The sequence below is a fragment of the Chenopodium album genome, chromosome 7, assembly GCF_948465745.1.
Source record: "Chenopodium album chromosome 7, dcCheAlbu1.1, whole genome shotgun sequence".
Lineage (NCBI taxonomy): Eukaryota > Viridiplantae > Streptophyta > Magnoliopsida > Caryophyllales > Amaranthaceae > Chenopodium > Chenopodium album.
In genome coordinates, this window is record NC_137840.1 from 75082369 (window position 1) to 75103957 (window position 21589).

The 21589-nt window shown below is 34.5% G+C and overlaps 4 protein-coding genes and 1 non-coding gene across 5 annotated transcripts; 1 reads left to right on the forward strand and 4 right to left on the reverse strand.

Moving 5' to 3' along the window:
• Positions 1-512: 512 nt before the first annotated feature.
• LOC145639597 (CAAX prenyl protease 1 homolog) lies at positions 513-9999 on the reverse strand. The gene is made up of 14 exons (XM_081690878.1): positions 9846-9999; positions 8114-8261; positions 7901-7985; positions 7673-7768; positions 6552-6617; positions 6339-6437; positions 6134-6247; positions 5927-6037; positions 4261-4323; positions 2670-2762; positions 1724-1840; positions 1302-1373; positions 1149-1214; positions 513-858 (listed from the first exon to the last, which is right to left on the reverse strand). Exons 1-14 carry the CDS (start codon positions 9874-9876, stop codon positions 742-744), a joined length of 1278 nt encoding a protein of 425 aa, XP_081547004.1. The 5' UTR covers positions 9877-9999; the 3' UTR covers positions 513-741.
• Positions 10000-10486: 487 nt separating this feature from the next.
• Positions 10487-12920, reverse strand: LOC145639600 (uncharacterized). The gene is made up of 5 exons (XM_081690880.1): positions 12406-12920; positions 11749-11903; positions 11606-11672; positions 10899-10950; positions 10487-10798 (listed from the first exon to the last, which is right to left on the reverse strand). The coding sequence occupies exons 1-5, from the start codon at positions 12791-12793 to the stop codon at positions 10720-10722; spliced, it is 741 nt and encodes a 246-aa protein (XP_081547006.1). The 5' UTR covers positions 12794-12920; the 3' UTR covers positions 10487-10719.
• Positions 12921-13417: 497 nt separating this feature from the next.
• LOC145639599 (sphingoid long-chain bases kinase 2, mitochondrial-like) lies at positions 13418-17886 on the reverse strand. The gene is made up of 12 exons (XM_081690879.1): positions 17612-17886; positions 17424-17500; positions 16623-16676; positions 16462-16521; positions 16090-16167; positions 15914-15960; positions 15774-15814; positions 15568-15652; positions 15327-15441; positions 15124-15246; positions 14796-14896; positions 13418-13946 (listed from the first exon to the last, which is right to left on the reverse strand). Exons 1-12 carry the CDS (start codon positions 17748-17750, stop codon positions 13817-13819), a joined length of 1050 nt encoding a protein of 349 aa, XP_081547005.1. The 5' UTR covers positions 17751-17886; the 3' UTR covers positions 13418-13816.
• Positions 17887-18462: 576 nt separating this feature from the next.
• LOC145639601 (large ribosomal subunit protein uL5c-like) lies at positions 18463-20807 on the reverse strand. Its single transcript, XM_081690881.1, has 3 exons — positions 20527-20807; positions 19463-19663; positions 18463-18960 (listed from the first exon to the last, which is right to left on the reverse strand). The coding sequence occupies exons 1-3, from the start codon at positions 20764-20766 to the stop codon at positions 18625-18627; spliced, it is 777 nt and encodes a 258-aa protein (XP_081547007.1). The 5' UTR covers positions 20767-20807; the 3' UTR covers positions 18463-18624.
• Positions 20808-20927: 120 nt separating this feature from the next.
• On the forward strand, positions 20928-21001 carry TRNAV-CAC (transfer RNA valine (anticodon CAC)). Its single transcript has one exon. It is a non-coding gene; the product is annotated as a tRNA-Val (tRNA).
• Positions 21002-21589: the final 588 nt, after the last annotated feature.

Sequence of the window (21589 nt, forward strand, 5' to 3'; positions counted from 1 at the left end):
ATGAAGCATCAAGTAATGTTGTATGCAATCATATTATTAAAATTTAAAAGTGGGTTCAACGTGTCAACTTCTTCTTTTAACAAAGAAAAACTATGATTTAAGCAAATTTTACTTTCTACCTATATTCCTCCTTACATGGGAGAAGAATGTCACCTTTATTTTTCCTATCACTATTTTCAGCTTCGACTTCAAAGGTTTTTTTTTTTTTTTTTTCTTTCAATAATCTCAAGTATAATGTTTCTTTTTTCTCAATCAGTAACAAATAATTACACATGACATAATAAGGAACAAGAATTTGATCCAGACTGCTTGTACTACTTCAATAGTTCAATGTATAGCAGTTTAATCACGTGAATCAGGCAAACAAATTCTTAGTTGTTCCGCGGTACAACTAGCTAAAGTACCCAAGCCTGTTTCATTACCCATTTGTTGATTTGGAGCTAGTAGCCCCAGACGAGAAACGAGGCAGTGACTATGATTAAGGGCAAGTAAGCAGAAGCCACACAACACCAAGAACAATGAACTATGACCATTAATTTGAACTATGACAAAATTCATACATGCATTTCCCAAAACAACCCCGCATTTTCTTCCCCCACAAACCCTGTAATGGTAACTTTCTGGAGCATAGATACAAGTCTAAGTTAGTGGAAGTCTGATATACAGACTAACAGTTCAAATTTGTGGCAAAAGTTGTGCTACATACACCTGAGTAATTCTCCGGCCTCAGTTGCACTTCAATCAATCTTCTTTCTTGTTGGTTTTATCAAGTGCTTCCAATCTTTCGACTAGGGGTGGGTGAGAATAGTGATAAGCTGAGTACCATGGATCTGTATTCATAGCTGACAAGTTCTCTTCCTGTTATCAGAAAATACAGATTCAGAAACACGCTTTCCAAAAAAGTACTGATACCATCAAACCCAGACTTCTCTTAGACACAGATATGCATGAACATAGCAAGTACAATATCATATGCATTAATGGCAATAACAAAGCATAACAGAAGCTCATGCAATGTAATGAGAAAGGCTAGTAGACTCGTAAGGCGAAAGAACTTGACTACTTGCTAACACAGTGTACTAGTAGTATAAATTATAAACTGACATGACTTCATTTGACATGTACAAAAACAAAATGGAATACATTACCTGCAATTTCACAAGACCGGCCTTGAGCTCATTTGCATATCCTAGGTTCTTTGCAAAAGCATCAGCCTGTGCAAGAGCAAAAAATAAATCAAAACATGAACCAATAATTCTAGTAGCACTGTAAAATAGACAATATTGAGTCAAAGATGTCACCTGAAATTCAAAAGACCGGCTGACAAGATTCAGGGCAAAGTTTACAAGGTGCTGGAGAGGTATCACAGTGTGCTGAATTCAAAAAAAAGAAAAAAAAAAAAAAAGAAAAAGAAATTAATGTGTTACTAAATGCTCAGGAAGCAAACAGTTTCATTTACTGAAACTAAAATTTGCAAAATTCATATCCAGCATGCAGAAAAGAAGCACACAGCAAGAAATTAGGTGGGTTGTGTAAACTGTAAAGTCATAGAGCAGAAAGATGCCCACGCTAATCTTGATAGATACAGAATAGCGCATGACTAGGTAGAAGGAACTCTATTCAAAGAAGAGATTTATTTCAGCATAGTAAATCTAGAAAGGTTCAATAAGCATTGACAGCTAAGTCTGCCCAACAAGATATTCACATCCGCATTGATCCAAACCTGAAATATTATTAGACCGATGAGCACCGGCTGTACACCATGAAACCCAAAACTCTCAAACAGGTCCTTTGAATTCCTCACAAGAGTATATCCTCCAAATTGCAAGAAAGTAAGAATCTGCATAAGTTAAAAACATATAAAAAAAACCATCATCAGATTATTGAGGACCTCGGTCAGAAGAAAACTTATTGGGCTGAATAGAGCATGAAATCATCAATTTTAGATATCTATCAACTGCAAGATAACTTTGATTCAAAGAGTTCAATGTTTGTCAATTATCCATAAAGATTTTCAACATTCAGAATAATGCCCCAACAAATATTGGCAATTCCCTTGAAATTCCAAAGGCTCACAAATTTCTTACAGAAGTATCATAAAAATCTAACAATATGTCACCAGATAGTTAAAGCTTCAAACTAACGCTTTTTGATAAAACCCACATCACATCAGATTCTGAAAACATACTGACAGTCCAAGCCGCTGAGCTAAGTATCACTGAGACGATAGCTTCATTACTATCATATTTCTACTATTATTGTCGAAAGCTATATCATATTATCAATAAAGAATAGCACACAATATGTTGTACAAAGACACTTCTAAGATAAGAGGTTCAGCTGCATGTTAAATGGTATTACATGACAGTTTATTCTGCCACATCTATGGCTAGGTCCACTTCCGATAAATGCTAGAGTACAAATAACCTGGTAAATATGAAAAATTGAATCTCTCAAGTTCCAGATTTTGTTCATAGTGATTCATTGCTCTGTAGTTAAAAGGAAAAGTTGAGGACATCGTGAAGCAGGTGCAATCTAATCAGTCAGATTTTTTTTTTATAATTCTTTGTCAATTATGCAGCTAATAGACAAGGAGGGCAAATCAAACTCTAGCCTACTCCAAGCCACATAACAAAAGAGAAAGCAGACAAAAAAATGACAAGTTATACCTGGACAGCAATGAAAGAATACATGGTATGATTGAGTTTCCAGTGCCCTAGTTCATGTGCAATAACCGCGACAACCTCCTTGTCATCCTTGCACTGCGAAACCATCAACAATCCAACATCATTTCCCATAAAAAAATAATGGGTATGCAATTTTCGACATTGTTAAAAAATTGACAGGAACACAAAAAAAAGGCTTTGTAGATTCACAACCAGCAAATTCTAGAACACATCAATGAATGGTAAAGACACAATAAAAAAAAAAAAAAAAAAAAGCATAGTAAATTCACAACCAGCAACTTCTAGGACACATTGCCAAAAGATAAAGGCACTGTCAAGCTAGTGTTTACTAAATTAGAACAGAGCACACAAATGCCACAAGAAATCTGTTAAAGCGTTACTTAAAAAATATTGGGTTTTTCTATACGGTGCCCTTGTGTTTTTATGGTTTCTACATGGTGCCCTTGTTTATTTAATTTTCTCAATGGTGCCCTTGTGTTTTTATGGTTTCTACATGGTGCCCTTGTATATTTAATTTTCTCAATGGTGCCCTTGTATATTGGGTTATTCCTTGGCTAAAAGTTAATTAACTTACACTTGACCGTGGTTAGTAAAAGAAAAGAAACAAAAAAAATAAAATAAAATAAAATTTCTCAATTCTAATCAAACCACTCACCTTTCCCTTCACTCACCCCTGTTCTATTCACAATTCACAAACTTTGCAACTTAAATATCTCAATTCAATGAAACTGGAAGTCTTTGCTCATATTATTCTAAAAGCTACGATTACTTGATTAATTACTTACTTGTTCTATCTAAAAAGAAAAGGCTTTATTGTTGAAATCGGTTGACCTGGTTAGATTCATGGTAGGAGCAATTTGCTACAAGTCAGCCTTTTATGGCTTGCTTGGTGATAAAATTACCAGTTTGGGCAATTTCAGCTCAAGCAAACACCTTTTGGCTTCTGGTGATACGATTAACAATTAGCAAACTCTCTGAGTACAATGGTTTGTTATACTGCGTTAGTTGTTGATTTTATATTGTGATTATCATTGCATACTGACTTTTAAGGCATTTTCTAATGTAATCTCTCCTTTAAATTACTCACCATTATTAATCAATAAGCCCAAGAAAAATAAATAAATATAAACAATAAAACCAGAAAGAATTGCAAATAAAGTAATACCAAAATAGGCGTGGCTGTTCAGTGGAAAGAAGGTAAGATAGGAAAATTGAAATCAGGTTTAATGGAGTTGGGAGAAAAAAAAAATTGTTAACCATAGTTAAATGTAAATTAAAATTTAATTAAGGAATGGGTATAGGTAATAACCTTAATAAAACTCATGGGCACCATAGAGAGAGTTAAATTTACAAGAGCACCATGTAGAAACCCAAAAAACACAAGGGCACCATGTAGAATAACCCAAAAATATTTATAAAAAAAAAAAAACATTGCTGCAGATTACAAATAAGAATGTTTTGTTAATTTGAGAAAATAGTCATGAGCACTAACAATACAAAAAGCCAAGGAATAATATTAGGTAAGGTGACAAGTATAAGCAATTAAGTTATATAGGTCCAGTACTGAGCTTACCTGCTGAATCAGTGTATCGTAGAGGACAATACGCTTGTTATTGAAGAAACCATACATGTAAGCCTGCAAATCAATAGGAAACAAAAAGATAAATACATATTTCTATCTGCATTCTGGTAACTGCCAAAAGCATGTCATGCACACAGAAATGATACAGGTGGTTTGGCTGGATTGGAGCATTAGTTATTGTATTTTCCACAACATGTCTAATGAGGTCGAGGTGTTACAAGATCTTGCTGGGCTTCTAGAGATTCTTTAGACTGTTGCATTGAATATTTACTTGATTTTGGATATTCTGCACCACATTTTTACACTAAATTGGATGCATGTGTTCTGGTTTCTTTCTAGTAAAATTTTCAACTCCAAAATATTATAAGCTAAGAACAGAAGATATACATAAAATTGCATTTTCCTCAAATTTCATCAAGCAACTTTGCATTAACCTAGTCTCATATCTCTAACTTGACAACTGAATCATTTTTCAAGGCCACGCCAGTTTAAATTATCTAGACAAGGGAAAAGTTTCACCATTAAAAAGATTTAAATACTCCATATAGGACAAGTTTGTCCACTAGAAGATGAGGAAAAAAAAAAATCCCATGTCAATCACCTAGTACATCATACACAGATTTTTCAGAAGGAATCAAGCAGTGTAAAAAAAAAAACCATATCCCAAAATATCCTACCAATTACAGGCCAACCAAAGAACCAAATGAATAGCCCAACATGCAGAGCAGTGAGAGCACCAGCACAATTTATTGATGAACAATTTTGATGCTCGTAAGTTGTAACCACAAAAATGGAACAAAAAACATGTAGATCGTAATATGCCTTGTACCAAAACAGCATCATGAGTTTATATGTTATCATATCAGCCAGGATATCAACTAATACACATGAGGGCACAAAATGAAAATCTTAACAGAATTCCCCTCAAATGACAAAATCACAGTAAACAAACAGGTATCACGTACTAAGCTGCAAAAGAGCAGTAAAATGCTAGGGTCATGAGAGAGTTACGAAACCAATTCTGCTTACAGAATTTTACTTTTAACAGCAATTTGGTTGCCACATATATATATATATATATATATATATATTTTTTTTTTTTTGGAAGGTAAACACTGGGCCTTGCCACTAGGATCCAATCTCAACAAAAACAAGAAAAGGTTTTATGGCCTGGAAGGGAAACAAATGGTGAGAGTAGAACTTGGGTCTTGGCCCATTGGGTGTGGGAGGAGGCACCCTTACCACCACACCCAAGTTCTCTTCTCCAGTTCTCCTCACTTTTCAACTTTGATCCTTCTATTTTCAAAACACAATATAGGAAGGCAAAACAACAAGAAGCATACAGCAGCAGAAATGAAAAAAGCTTAAAAAATTCCGCATCATGTAAAATCTTGAAAAAAATCACATACACACATGCCCACATAGATTAATAGCTATTCCTTTATCAACCCTAAAACCTCCAGCCCGCAGTAAAAAGTTGCCATTAAGCATCACTTAAACTATTTAGTACAGCAAATCAACATTAAAAGACTAGTCGTAGGTCCCATGATATGTTTCAATACAAAGGTTACATAACAGTTTATAAGTTATCAGTTAGTGATGCAGGATTGCAGGCTTTAGAAAGAAAATAATGCAAATATAACAGCTGAGAACTCACATTGCTATGGCTTGACCTGGTCGATCCATCCACCACAAATAATTTCTTTAAAGGAAATTTCAGTGAAGAGGCAAGCTCCTCAATTTTCGTCCTTAGCTCTCCTTCAGGAAGCTATTTTCCACCACATTCCACACAAAAATAAATTAGGCTACATATAAATTATAATCTGCCTGAAAAATCAGAGTCGCTGAGTGACATTATACATACCGGGGTGAACTTGTTAAACAGAGGAGCAATCAGAACAGGATAGAGGGTCATCATCACAATAGACAGAGCAAACATGAATCCCCAGAGGTAGATAGCCAAGTACGGGCCACCTTTCTGCAATTAGGAAAAAAATAAATCCTTTACAGAATTAATAGGCAATAAAGGATATCAGCCAAGCAAAAGCAAAGTGAGCAGCGGTCAATACCTGTACAATGACTATCATTGCAGACACGATAGGAGGTCCAATCACAATTGCAAGAACTATACTCTTCACCATATCTTTAAAGAATAACCATACAGTTTGCTGCACAGCACCATTAATTAAAAAATTTAATAAGAAGAAAGGTTAATGTAAAATCATAGAAAAGTTAAGTCACTTAATACATAGACGAGGTAAAAAAAGTTAGATTAGATTTACCTTATTAAACCCATGGCGAGCTTCAATCACAAAAGTTGAGTACAGAGAAAATGGCAAATCAGTGATCTGCATTAGAATACACCTTAACTTGTAAGCTTCAGCTACCATACATTTAAGTTATACACCGTAATATTCTTCAATATTTACACATAAACATAGACAGAAATATAAAGAGAGAGTTTTATTGATGTGTGTGTGTGTGTGTTAATATATATATATATATATATATATATATATATATATATATATATATATATATATATATATATATATATATATATATATATATATATATATATATATATATATATATATATATATATATACATGTATGCATTACACAACAGCAACAAAAAGTCAAAAAGTATTTGCAACAGATATCTCCCAATTTTATTTTATTTTTAATAACAAACTTTTAGTACATGTACATCACCCTTTTGGGATAAGGTTTTGGCATTGCAGTTGTGGTAGTAGGTTTATCATCTTATTTTACCATAGCAAGCACGCGTTTGTGAATCAGTTTCAGGCTGTGCCAAAGGACTCTCACCTTTACCAAGACATATACAATTTTTATAAGCTTCCCATATAACCTTTTGTAAATATATTTAACCAATCATTTCCCACCCATTTACCAAACCACATATTAACAAAGCTTTGAAAATTCACATTAAAAACATAACCTCAAACTACACTCTAATATATAGCAACAATTTCAGAATGAAGACGCAACAGTTCTACACAATTCAAGCACATTTTCTGCATAACTAGCTTTTGGGACAGCCTTACACTGTATGTAGCTCATTGAAAAAAAATAAAATAAACAGGGTGAAGTAAATGAGTTAAAAGAAATCGACTTCTGTTCTGTTCCCATTTAAATAAGAAGAATCATCAACAATAATTTATGAGATGGGGAGAAGACTAAAACCTAAAATCAGGTGTCAGGACCAACAATTGTTGTGTGAGTGTGTGTGCTCAGCCACAGAGCCAATTGATAGTCCTGGCCGTTTAAAATACAATTGATACAGGACTAGGTTCTTCAGAGTTGACGAGTCCAGGACCCAATTGTTATCAGTTTCTAGACACCAAGCGTAAGTGTGATAAGGTAAGTATTGACAAAATACCTGTGACCAAATCATAACACCAGCTAAGAAAGCCAAGGTGTGCAATATTTCATTTTCAGCATTAAGGCCTGCGTATACTAAAAAGTCTCCTGCTTTCTGCGTACAAGAAAAAGAGGAAGGACCAAAGCAAAACAAGAAGAAAAAAAAAAGGAAACTTAGTCAGAAACAATAAGAAGTATTTTACAGCAGGTTTACTAGAAAACAACAGTACATGATTCAGCCACTCACATTCCAAAACCATGGGAGTATCCCAAAGTATAAAATTCCTGAATCTAAAACTATAGTAACAAACTCGTGAACAAAATGGAAGGCACTGTATTCAAAAAAAAGAAAAAGAAAAAGTCATTATCTGCAGGTGGGAAAGAAACGATGAAAGAAGAAAGCCTGATAACCCTTTGTAATACAAGTGGATGATTTGAAAGAAAAAAACTATCAATGAACCTTTTATCAAGACTATATGCCCGGGATTTTTCAAATTTCTCTTGGCTAATCACTCCTTCCAAAGGTTTGGGAAGTGTCGGTAACTTGTGAGCAGAATGTTGACGTAAATCGAGATAGGTTTCAAAGAGGTACATCAGTATCATAAAACCTGAAGTTGGATAGTAACAAGAAAATGTCAAGAAAGTAGTTAAGCAAAATGGCACATCTACAGAAATATTAAGCAAGACAGACGACCAAGAAACAAAAAGAACTGCAGACCACAGCAAAAACAACAGTAGAGCAGACTCTTGTTCTTTTGAATTTTCATTACATTATACCATCAAAGCTGTTTAAGTAGACAAATTGCACAATAAACCTCAGTTACATATTGACAGTATGATGATTACAGCGGCTGCTAAAAAGGTAGATAGATAAATCATCAATTAAACATACTATAACAACTATTGATGCTTGATTTTGCCAAAAACTATGAAACCAACCTTTATGAAATATATTTAATGCGTATACTTTGCCCTTAGGGATGCATATATCATAATCAATATGTTTGTAACATATGAATAGATGTTTAACTTATTGCTCTTGGGTGTTACTCTACTTCATTTTCTCAATCAAAGAAATTCTTTTTCCAGATTAATTTCTTTTTCCCTGTACAGATACAACCAAAAAAAAAAAAAACCCTCCTTCCCTCCTCAATGTCTTTCACACACTCCTATCTTGAGCTTCTTGCAAAAAGTCATGAAATGGAAAATGAAAAAGTACCATATTTAACGAGTATTTTATCATGGAATAGATGGTGAAGGGAAAATTCCATCCTCATCTTCACCACATGCTTATAGTCATCCCAACCCTATGTTTTGTGTTCCTCAACATTCCCTAGTCCCAAGTACTAATAAGGCAAAAGGAAAAGACTCATGTGCTTTACATCAATTTTAACAAAATCTCATATTGGTAATTCACCTCAAAGTACAACAAAACTCTAAAGGTTGCATTAATATTCATATAAGATGGCTCCATATGAACTTCCAATGATTAACTCTATTAGCTCAACTTCTGCACCCAATGCAGCTAAATACCACTTCTTCCTTCGACAACGCATGCTCCTTATTTCATACAGAAAATCAACTTTTCTTCACCTACAAATACTTCTTTTCCTAATCTAGATATAAACGTCTGAAACTTCTTTGGAATCCCTCCCAATCCAATTCTTGCAATACCCTTCCCTTGAGCAAAAGATCGACCCACAAAATGTACTATTACTGTAACAATATTGCCCAATAATCAAAACAGCTTTCTTAATTCACCAGAACTTCCAAAAACAATGGCAATCATACATCCTAAAACAGTATTATAACAAAAAAACCGAATAAATGGAATCAGAAACAGTAATTTTAACACACAATTGAATGCATGTATCACCTCAATAAAACACCAATGCACCATTAATTGAGCCGCAATGCCACAAACACAAACACAAACACAAATCCAATCCAATAAAATAGGTATCAAAAGCTTAAACCCAAAACCCCCATTAAAATTAAGATTGTAATTTATATCAAATTGCAATAAAAACAAATCAAATACTGGGTATTGAATAAAAACAAGAAAGAATGAATACACGTATAAGATTAAACGATTCAGAACAAGCCACAAAACAAACAACAGAGATTTAAAATGAGAAACCCAATTAAAAATAGAAATCTTGAATTGGGTAATGAAGAACAGGAAAACATACCGACGACGGCTTCCAGATAAGGAAACGTCATGGCTGAATCGAAGAAAAATGGGTAATTTTCTTGGAATTTGGAGAGAGAGAGAAGAGAGTTTTAGAGAAGTTGGATGAATGAATGAAGTAAGAAGAGCAGGTATACTTAATACTGATTGTTAATTGTTAATCGTCAAGTCTCAAGTGTAGAAATGACCCGGGTAATATTGTATGGGCGGGTCAAACACTCAAACCTTAGAATTTAGAATTGGTATTTCAGACTTGCGAGAAAACTAGAAACACCCAACATACGTTTTGCGCTAGAAAAGTTTGTTGTTTGGCCTGGTCAAGCAATTAAAATGAAAACATACGTCTTGCGCTAGAAAAGTTTGTTGTTTGCACTACAAAATTTTGTTATTTGGGCGGGTCAAATTACGGAGAAGTAACATTTTGCATCGGTTTTGAAATCTATTATTTATGTAGGATCAGTGTATGTGAGTATTTGGTTTTTTTACTTAGCTATTTTTAGTAATTCAAACCCAAACCCTTACATGGATCTAGATCCGGACTATATTTGTGTGATCCACAAGTTTTAAATCGAGTTCAATCAAATTTAGCTAGTCCAGTTATATGAATTTGATCTTTTGTTCTTTCTTTCATCAGAAAAAAAATTACCTACAAAAATTATCCTAGCAAAAATAAAAATACAAGTATATTATCAATCTATCACTTCTGTATCAACTAGACTTTAGATGCTAATATATATCTGTTTGTATTCACAAAACTACAATGCCTTCTGTAGTTCTCTGTATCTACTAGTATCACAACCATAAGCATCATAATTCACAAAGCTTTCAGTCCTATGGTTGTAGTAATATCAGAACTTAACGCTCCCCTAAATCGTCTAACGAGTAATCTGCCTGCTCGGCTTCAAAAGTTGTTTCAACAGAGCCATTTTTGGGACATTCCAGTGCTCCACATGCCTGCCATACACAGCAAGTGGAAAATCGAAATCAAGGCATGAAACAAGGAAAAAAAACATTGAAAAAAATGTACTTCATTCTGTTGTGAGTTGTGACATACCTGCAAACTTTACCAGATTTCGGATCATAATAGTACTCTGTATAACCTGTAGCTGCAATATAATAATCATCCAATGCTTGTTTAGAGATTCTCCTTGAAGATTAAATGGAAAGACATACGAAGTGTATAGTTTATAAGTGTAGCTAGAAACTTAGAATGATTAAAAGATACTAAAAACTTACTAGAAAGTGCATAAAGTTGTAGGTCAAGTGTATTATTACTACTAGTATTTATGTATGTTAAATTTGGAGTATGAGATTATCATTTATCAAGTCCAATAGGTGATCTCTAAACATAGTTGAACCATCAAAGATCCATTTGTGGCCAATATAACGTTACAGATATAAACAATGGTCCAATCTGACTACTTAAGCATGTTGCCAGAAATCGGTTTTATGACACATTTTTTATTTTTCTACGACGACTACCCCAAATTTCTAATTGGTGGCAACAACAGAGAAACAAGATGGTCGCAACAGTGTAAAATTCAACCTCTTTACAGCCAAGCAAAACTGGTGATATATTCTAAGGTATGCAAATATAGAGAGTATGTCACAGTATGTACCTAGGTTGTCGAATACATAGGTACTGATAAATGATCATGAATCAAATTATTTTGTGGATTAAATTTCACTCGGTTAGCTATAGTTCCTTTCAGGCCTTGCCTGTGAAAGAAACAAGAGATTCATGTGTGAACAAACACCTACCAGAAAGGATAGGCTTCCAAGGGAAAGACATGATACAGCTGAAACGCCAATGTCCAATACCCTTGTCCTGCAGTTGCACCAAATTTATCAGGTAAAATTTTAAAAACCAAATGCAGGGAGTGGTAAATGCCAAGTAAAGTTACCTCAAAGTCTTCCCACTTCATGAGTTTCATGTCAGACTTTTTGATAAGGGAACCAAAGTTAGTGCAGTTTCTCTTAAATCGCCTAAGCCCTTTAAAGGAACCTGCTGGATCAGCGAATTCACAGTCCTCTTCATACGCACCAAGCGTCAGATTTCCTGAATTTAAGCACCAGTTACACCAGCAAACCTATGAAATACTGAAGTATGATTTCAAGCATAAAAGATTCTGGAAAACAATTTTGTTTTACTGATTTTGCGAGCAGAGTAGTAGGAAATTTAATATACAGTACAGATGGAGTTGGAATTCAAAGTCTGAACTCTGAAGTCTCTGGTATCTTTCACACTGATTTGAGCTGGTTGACATCCATACTTTGGACAAGAATTTAACTAGTGACAAGTTCATATACACATTATATTCCCTTAGTTCCTAAATACCACGTTCTAATATAACATATCCCAATATAATTGGCTATTTTCATTTTTTAGCAAATTAGTGAATAATAATTTAAACTTTACAGTATTGGCAACCCCAATAAAAAAACCTTGACTATAAATACCAAATGAAGATTACATTGATATGGCAAATATGTAAATGATTATACAGTAAAGGATAAATATGATTAATAACCAACCATAACCAGATTGAGTGATTGCATACCTGTGACAAAGTAAGATCTTTGAAAGTCTTCTTTGATTGTTTCAACAACAGCAGCTCGATCAATAGCTCCAGATTCATTACAGGGAAGCTCAGAATATTCATTGATCACATCAGAAGGCGGTGATCGGAAAAGTGAAGCACCTATGCCAAGCAGTTCAGAAGCATACCATGCTACCTTAAGCACCACATTTTCAGATTCACTCCCATCTTCCTTCTGTGTTGTCACTGAAGCATTGTTGCTCCTTGTTACTGAATTCTCCTTATTTAGTCCATAACACTTGATTCTGTAGATTTTCGGGGGAGAATGATGAAGCTTAGGAGAAGTCAGATACCTGTAATCTGTACTCAGGTGGAGAGTTGCAGAACCATGTGAAAGAAAAGAAGCCATTTGCGTGCAGGTATCTTCCTAGAGAGAGATTTGTGTCTTTCTTTATCTGTCTGTGGGGACAGGATAAAAATTGTGGCCAGGAAAATTTTTAAATAATGGACTGATTATTTTTCGACAACAAGCCAAATACAGAGTATTGGAGCATGCGCAATTAAATCAAGGACACGTAAACTAAAAGAGTATAGAGAGCATATGTAAAAGAATATGACATTACGATGTAGAACATGAAATGAGTTGTTTTATTTTATAGCAATAGTTAAAAAAAGAAAAACATACCGTACATGTTATTGTATCATAATATCGGGCTCTTTTATATCTGCAGTTGTGTTCTATAGACAAATGGAGCATAAGGCATTATATAAACTCTATTTTTTACTCAAGAGAAGCAAGCCAAAAAAAAAAAAAAAAGGTGTATAGATAATTACATAAGCAATTTAATCCCCAACTTTTTTTAACAATCCATGGAAGAGAAAATTCAGAGATAAAAAACAATGCCCTAAGTAAATGGAATTTTTTTTAAAAAAAAAGGGAAAACAGACTGAATCTGGTATGGAACTTGTTACATACTCCGTATCAATCTAATCCACAGGGTACAAAAAAAAAAACTCCTGGACACCTATAAAAGAGAGACAAAACGAGAAATCTTTTACTTCTATAGGATTGTTTCATTAAGCGAATTACTGAGCTTTAAATATGGATAGCTGCAGTAAACTGATATTGAACAATTCCAGCAGTATGTCTACAGTTTTTCAGCCTTTAAGTACTTCACAGCATCAGGTTAGTAAGGAACTGCCAAAGTGCACATATCTGCATATGCAGATGCGTCAACAACCATCTGATAAAAAGAGCAGGCAGCTTTGAAATGCTAAGGAAAACCTCCGAACTAAGTACTGACAGAAGAGCCTGGGGAGATGGAAGCTTGGGGATCAAACAATCACACGAGTGATGTGCTCCTGAGAAATTCCCAAGTAATGAATCATCAAAAAGATGTACAGCTGAATCACATCTGAAATTTCTAGGATATCATGTTATCATCTCGATGGCACCGGGTAAAATACATAGTTTCTTTGGAAGGAAACCTATATGTTCTCCATCAGACTGAATATAAATGGGATCACCATCATCAATTTGCTCCACTTCAATAGAACGTACACTGCAACAAGTAGAAAGAGCTTTGCTTAATCAATCACACAATAGATGTGGACAAGTGCATCACTCAAAAACCACAACATGTTCAGTGAAACAGTAGATTAAGAAACTAAAGTGAAAAATAAAAAGTAGCAGAGAAGTAAGCAGATCTCTCCAGATGCCAAATTCAATAACCCCAGTTAAAAGGCATGATGCACTAAAAGCAAACAAATGTTGTATTCCTAAGCTAGAACATTAAAACCACCAACTGTTACACTGAAACAACGTTTTATGAGATTTGTGGTGAGCAGGCGAGAAGTTAAGGCTATGTACATTACCAAAAGAGCATACTTCCTCTACTTTATTCCATTGCAATGTTTTAATTTAAGTAAACTTTGGCCATAGTTTTTACTACTTCAAAAATAAAAAATGTTATTCTGTAAGAGGTTGTTTGTTTAATTTCAATGTATAGTTGTCAAAAATCAGTTTTATATAGAACACACTATAATACAAGTTAAGACAGAAATGGTCTAAGTACCAGATGCCAAAGTTAACGTTGCAATGATTTTTTGTAAAAAATAATGAAAGAATTAATCAGGATCAAGTAAAATTTTTAGATCTTCAGTATAGAAGATGAGGGATAATGGTGTGCATGCTTAAATAATCTCAATTGAAGAATGAACTTTTGAAGACAAGCAAAATAAGCTCCATCACAAGATTCACAACTGAGGTTAATTATTGCAGAACACGTTAGATTCAATATACAGGGAAAAACTGTAAAAGAACACATCCATTGGGCTGAATGTGCATCAAGTATGATAATCAATAAAGCAGAATAAATTATGGATCAGGTTGCCTAAAATTGAGAAAATACCTTCTTGATGTTACATTTCTAACAGATAGATGTGTCCCATTATACAACTTATGCAATTTCAAAATGAAGTCGTACCACTTGAAATCCTGAAGGGCCACAACCTGCACATAGAGAATATCAGAAAGTAGTCTGTAGAACAAACCATTCTTTGTCACAAAGTAATTCTAAAATCCTCCTATATCAATTGGAGTAGGAGATTTTTTCGGTTCTCTTATTCTAGCAATCCATTACAAAAAGACGTTATAATGGACAAGGAACTTTAAACATGTTACAGGGAGGATGTTGCACCATTGGAGATCCAAAAAAAAAAACAAGAAAGTTAGGTCACCTCAAGGTATCCATCAGAAGGATCAGCGTTGGGGGTAATCTTCATGCCACCACCAAAGTATTTTGCATTTCCAATGCAAAGAGCTGTAACTTGAGAGTACTTCATCCATTCCCCATCATCAATCTAAGCATTGAATATAAAGGAACATAAGTTTAAAAACATGATAACCAAAATAAAAAGACAGGACAGAAGTTGCAGCTCACCTTCACCCTAAGATCTACATTCTTGTGCCCCATGAAAGCTTGCAAAGCCCCAATAACATAACATAGATTCCCCAAAGTTTTATATCTGGCCGCATAGTAACCTGCCTTTGCACTCCTAACACCCCCACAAAAACATAAGGATCATGAAATGTGCTTTGTGATAATGCAAACACCAAAAGCTAATAAGGAAGTCAATTTAGAAATTAAGGATTAAAATTTCACAATTACACCACACACTCACAAGTGAATATCAGCAACATTTATGAAATAATGAGGTTCCTTATCTTCTGCAGTAATGACACCGACATCCAGGCGTGATTTTAATCCTTCAAAGCAACTTCATTAGCAAGTGTAGCAAGAGCATGCATAGAATATAAACATTTACACTCGACGTAAAGATAGCATGAACAATGCCCAAAAAAAAAAAAAAACTTCTTGTCTGCTCACCTTTAGCTATGCGCTCAACAGCTTCATAAGGGTCATTTTTCCTGAAGAGCAATAAAGAATAGATGAATGATTTTATATCTTCACATGTATTGAGAATTTCAAATTCAAAATTCTAGATAAGCAATGCCAGCATAACTGACCAGCCATATGTTCTGGCAAAATCAGAACCTGTGCCTAAGGGAATAAGCTGCAGAAAGAAACAGCAAGTAACTCAGCACTGAGCTGCAAAAATCCACAACAAAAAACACACTGAAAAATGCAGCTACAACAAGAATTTCTTTCTGCAAATAACAAGCTTGAGTCAGTAATTCCTTACACCAAGTGCAGTTGTATGATCAGGCTTTTCACCTTGGCTTGAAACAGGTTTCCCTTGCCAAAAGAAGCCATTCACAACCTATTGCAAGCCAAAACCCCTAAATAATGTTAACAATACAGTAGTACTAACTTATAATACTTGTATAGTTGTATTAAACAAGACAGTAGTGACATCAAAACTCTGAAGAAAGAACTAATACTTGTATATATTTTACTAAAGGAAATGGCAGCATGTTTGTCAAGGGTTTTCTATTTCAGTGAAGCAAAAATTCATAACACATCCAACAACACAAATATAAGTCAAGAGCATTCATTCCATTCAAGCCAAAAAGCAACTGCTCTAAATAGAGTTTGGGAGCGGAAGGAAACACACCTCATGAAGAGTTCCATCACCACCCACAGCAATTACGGCATTGGCACCCTCCCTGATAGCCTATTCAAATAAGACTGGAAAATGAAATCAATGCAGCCAACAATAAATGGAAGATCACAACTTTTTAATTTTTTTTAAAAAGAAAAAACCCGAAGTTATACCTCTCTTGTTATATCAGTTGCGTGGCTGGGACCTGATGTAAAAGACTCACATATCTGGCCAAAATGAAAGTAGCTTCAGAAACCAGCAAAGGTAGTATAAGGAGATACCATATGCATGACATTCCCAATAATAACTAATAAAGCAGTCCAAAGTATTAAGTCAGTCAAAATCAGTAAACTGCATGATCCAATATCAAATGACCAATTTCAACAGCAATTCAGGTTATATAAAGCATTTCTCGTTGTAATTAAGTTATGATTCAACTTCTATTCACACCAGCAATCGGAATGAATTAGGCCCTCCGTCTATTCGCCTCATTGATAATGTAATATGAATTTTCATAGCAACAACCTATTCCAAACAGAGGGAGTACTTGATATATGAGCCAAATGGAGTTAAATACCCCCCAAATTTCAATTACTTCACGTAACAGCTTTCCCTCGAAGTTCTAATAGAAGGTCAAAAGCAGAATCTGAAGCATGATGCAATCTAGAATACTCATAATTCATCACAATTACATAATACTTACATAATAGTATAATACTAAGGTTCTATTCCATGAAAAATACATCGAAGTCTCATTTGCTAACATCTATTCGAAAAAAATTCAATTCAATTAGTTCATTGAACTCGAATTTCAATTCCATCGTAAATTCTAACACAAATCATCAAACATTTACAAATTCTCCAAATTTATCATCTATATGAATTTAAAAACATGTCGAAATTCACAGAAGCTTGCTCAATTGAGAAACCACAAATTCAATAAACCGAAACAAATGAATAAAGAAGAAACTCACATTGCAATCAGAAGAAAGACGAGACCTCAAAAATGGCAATAATTTCTTCCATTCCTTTCCAGTCGTACCATTTGCTCCTACCGACAAACAATTCCATGGCAAAATCAACATCTCACAACAAATTCAAGGTGTTCAGCAACAAAAAGTTAGAGCAAATCATAGAAATTAGGAGAGAGAAAGAGAAAAACCTCGAGGATTGACGACGAAGACGAGATCAGAGCGACGAGAGAGAAGATTAGTGGAGGAGAGAGAAATTTGAGGCGGCATTGATGGAGGATTATTCTGAGCTGCAATAAAACTCATCCGTACTGCAATTCCATAAACCATTTTATCTTATTGTCTGCTGAGTAAGAGTTTCTCACCGCCTGAATTTATGGCGGTTCTTTCTGGATCACGATAATCTCTGCTTAACTTGTAATACTGGAATTAAGAACAAAGATTGAAGGTTACTCTCTTAAGTTGGTTCAGACAAGCTACGACAAGACAATTATGTAAATATTTAACCAATTATACGGAGTATTACATAACAAAATATGCAAATTCGCATGTGGTGCATTCTATTTATTTGATTTTTACGAGTACCTAATTAGAAAAAGTAAACTAAATAGGGACTAAATAACCGACATTTGTGTTGCATCTTGCTTCTCAATTTGCCACTCAATACACTCAAAGTATTTCCCTTTGCTATAGATTGTAAAGAAGATTATGGCTACTTTTTCACAATCCTTGTTATGAACTTTTCTTATTTCTAATTCTATAGCCAAATTAATTTCATTTTGTAAATTGACGGTTTCAACTTTCAACAATAAGTACCATTCTGTTTTTCAGCTGGATCCGGGCTTGGCTCAGCCGTGGTGAATTGGTGATAACCAATGAGAACAATGTTTAACTTCTTACGAGATTAGTTGATTTGAAGAATGATGCTATGTGCAGCAGAATGTAACAAATAGAGTAATCAAAGTTAAGCTCCATAATACTGATTGAGGTAGCTCTCTAGCAATAAGGGACTGTCCAACTACTCAAGAACATGTACCAAAAGTGATCAGGCTCAATGGAAGATTGATTGATAGCAAAAACTTTTCATTTTTCATACATCATAGTTTTGTAACATTCATGCCAAAGGGCCACAAACCGTAGGTACATGGAAAATGCCCAAAAAAAAGAAAAGAAAAAAGAATGCTCGTGAACAAACCCTAGCTTCCTATCTCCTACCCCTTGACTTTGAGTCGAAGTGGTGAGACTTCAACTTCTTCTTGCGAATGACAGTAGATGGTCCACTACCCTCTCTAAATGGCATTCCCATAAGGGACAGCAGTTTGTAGGCTTCCTTATCTGTCTTAGCTGTTGTTATTATGCAAACATCCATTCCCCTAGCCTTGCCAACAATCTCAGGTTTAATCTCTGGAAACACACTTTGGTCACGAAACCCTATGCTGTAGTTCCCATGCCCATCAAAGCTATTTGGGTTAACACCTTGGAAATCCCTTGTTCGAGGAAGAGCCAAGTTGATAAGACGGTCCAAAAATGAATACATAAGCTGCATCTCAATAAGCATAGAAGTTAGAACATTTGTAAATACATCTCTGAGAGGTATGTCTTTGCTACATGCCAAAAGTGAAGTTAAATTACAATATTGAATGTGCAAATGTATGCAAAACCAGAAGCAAAATCCACCACATTCAACAACATATATGAACTAGGATGAATACACGAACTGATCATCAGAGAATCTGACCAGATTCCTGTTATATGACTAATTATGATAATATCAATGCTCATTTTCTGCCAGTATTATGCCCTTGGCTGAACCACAGAGCTGCTAGTTCAAGCTCTAAATCCATTTCATTTTCACCGAGTGAGAAAAAATCAGGAAAATAGTACTGTATTATACTAACTCCTCACAAAACATGATAAAACGCAAGTGACAAAACAGGGATGCAGCATCAAAGTTATCAAATAGTATAACAAAGCAATATTGCAAACTAAGTCATCCAAAATCAAGTTAGAAAAGTCGATAAATAAACAGGCAATAGACTTACATTTCCTCGTAGCGTGACTGCAATCCCAAGCGTCATACCTTCTCGGACCTTAAACCCTGCAATGGATGTTTTGGCCTTTGTCTTAACTGGCCTCTGCCCAGTAATTAGTGCCAACTCGCTAATTGCAGCATCCAAACCCTTGGCATTCTGTGAAGCATCCCCAATCCCACAGTTGACTACTATCTTCTCAACCTTGGGAACCTGTACACATTTCATACCAATAAAATAAAATTTCAGAAATGTTATTACAAATTCACGACATACAATTTCACTATGACCTCAATTCCACAAATATTACTCCGTATTATTGTAGTTGTATAAGGATGAGTATCTGGAATCATTAAAGATTTTGTCAATATACTAGTAGTTGAAAGGAACCCATAAAAAACCAAGTAACTATATCTTATCCAGTAAATCCGAGTTCTTCTATACTAGAACTTCAGTCTAATCTAAATACACTTCATAGAATGTTCATAAAAATTTCCCCCAAAAGCAGTAAGATACATGGACAAAAAAGGGAGAACTAGTCCAATCTCCTATCATTTTGTGAGAGTGGCATAATTTGATAATACACTAATGATCATTAGCATTATGCGGTTCCGCCCTATAAGTAACTGGCTTAATGAACCAAATGAACAGATATTCAAAATAATACAGAAAAACTGCAGAATTTAAGTTCCAGGCAACTAAATTCAAGCAACAAAAGATAAACTGTAGGAATCAAATTCCAAGCACATAATAATTATATAAACATAAAAACATTCAGGTTCAAAATTAACAGATAAAATTTTAGGATGAATTTTTATCTACATTACAAAATAAACCAGAAATCAATCCTTGACGCTAAAAAATTCATGACATTAACCTAAACATGGAATTCAATTGAATAACCTCATTCAATCCTTAAATTTCATTATACCTCATAAAAAAGCCAACACATATCGTCAATTTCAGCACTAACATGAAAATTTAATCTATTAAGCAATTAAAAACACAAAATTGAAACAATTTCACTCCAATTTTTTTGTAAATAATGGTGAAATAATTAAGCAGAAGAGAGAGACCTCAAGCATGTTGGAGTAAGAGAATTCATCCTTAAGAAGAGGAATAATTTTGTCGAGATAAACATTCTTCAGACGTTGAACAGTCTCCGCTTCAGATTTGTCGACGAAAACCGCCGTACCAGCAGCCGCTTTGATGGTTACTGGCAAGAATCCGACGCGAGGAGCGACGGAGCTCCGGCAAGGAAGTCTAACGCCGGCGAAGGAGGAGGAAGTTGATTGCAGCAGCGATGCTGAAGCCATGAGTGAGCAAGAGAGGTGTGATAGAGGAGAGAGAAATGGTGGTTCCTTAAAATAACACTGCTTTGAGAGGATCAGCCTTAGCCATTTGCAAAATTGGATTTTACAAAATTATTATAAAATTATAGGATGTTATCCATAAAGTGGTGGTTTTTATCAAATATGTCTGGGTGGTGTAGTCGGTTATCACGCTAGTCTCACACACTAGAGGTCCCCGGTTCGAACCCGGGCTCAGACAATGATATTTATTTTTAAATTTTCACCAATTTTTAATTAACATTTCTGTTTTTATTTAAAAAAAAATAACACCTCAAACATAATTACGGAGTATTCTTTAATTTTTGGCCTTTTTTTGCCGATTTCCCATTTTGGATTTGTTTTTCACAAATTAACTTGTTTAAAATCTCTTTTCTATATTTTTTTTTTAATTTGGAAAGGTTTAACATTAAAAAGAAGCTAATATACGCAATTTCGCATACCTTAGCCTTGGGGCTCATCAAATTTAGCTATACTCCATAAATCACATATTTGAATTACTACGTAATTAACATGTATCATAATTTCCTGAAAAAGAAAAAAAGTATCATAGTTGAACTTGAGGAGTTATTGACCCCATTCAATAACACATGTCCAAATGACCGAACTTTTTGTTGTGAAAATAGCTCCCATACTGCTAACTTGTCTAAATGACTGAACATGTTCAACAGTTTACAATTGTTGTGAAATTAGCTCCCTCTTATTGATTAATAGCTTATCTAAACTTGTAAATCATAAAACTTAACTTGTATGTGCTTATTGATTGTTAGCTTATCTAAACTTGTCTGAA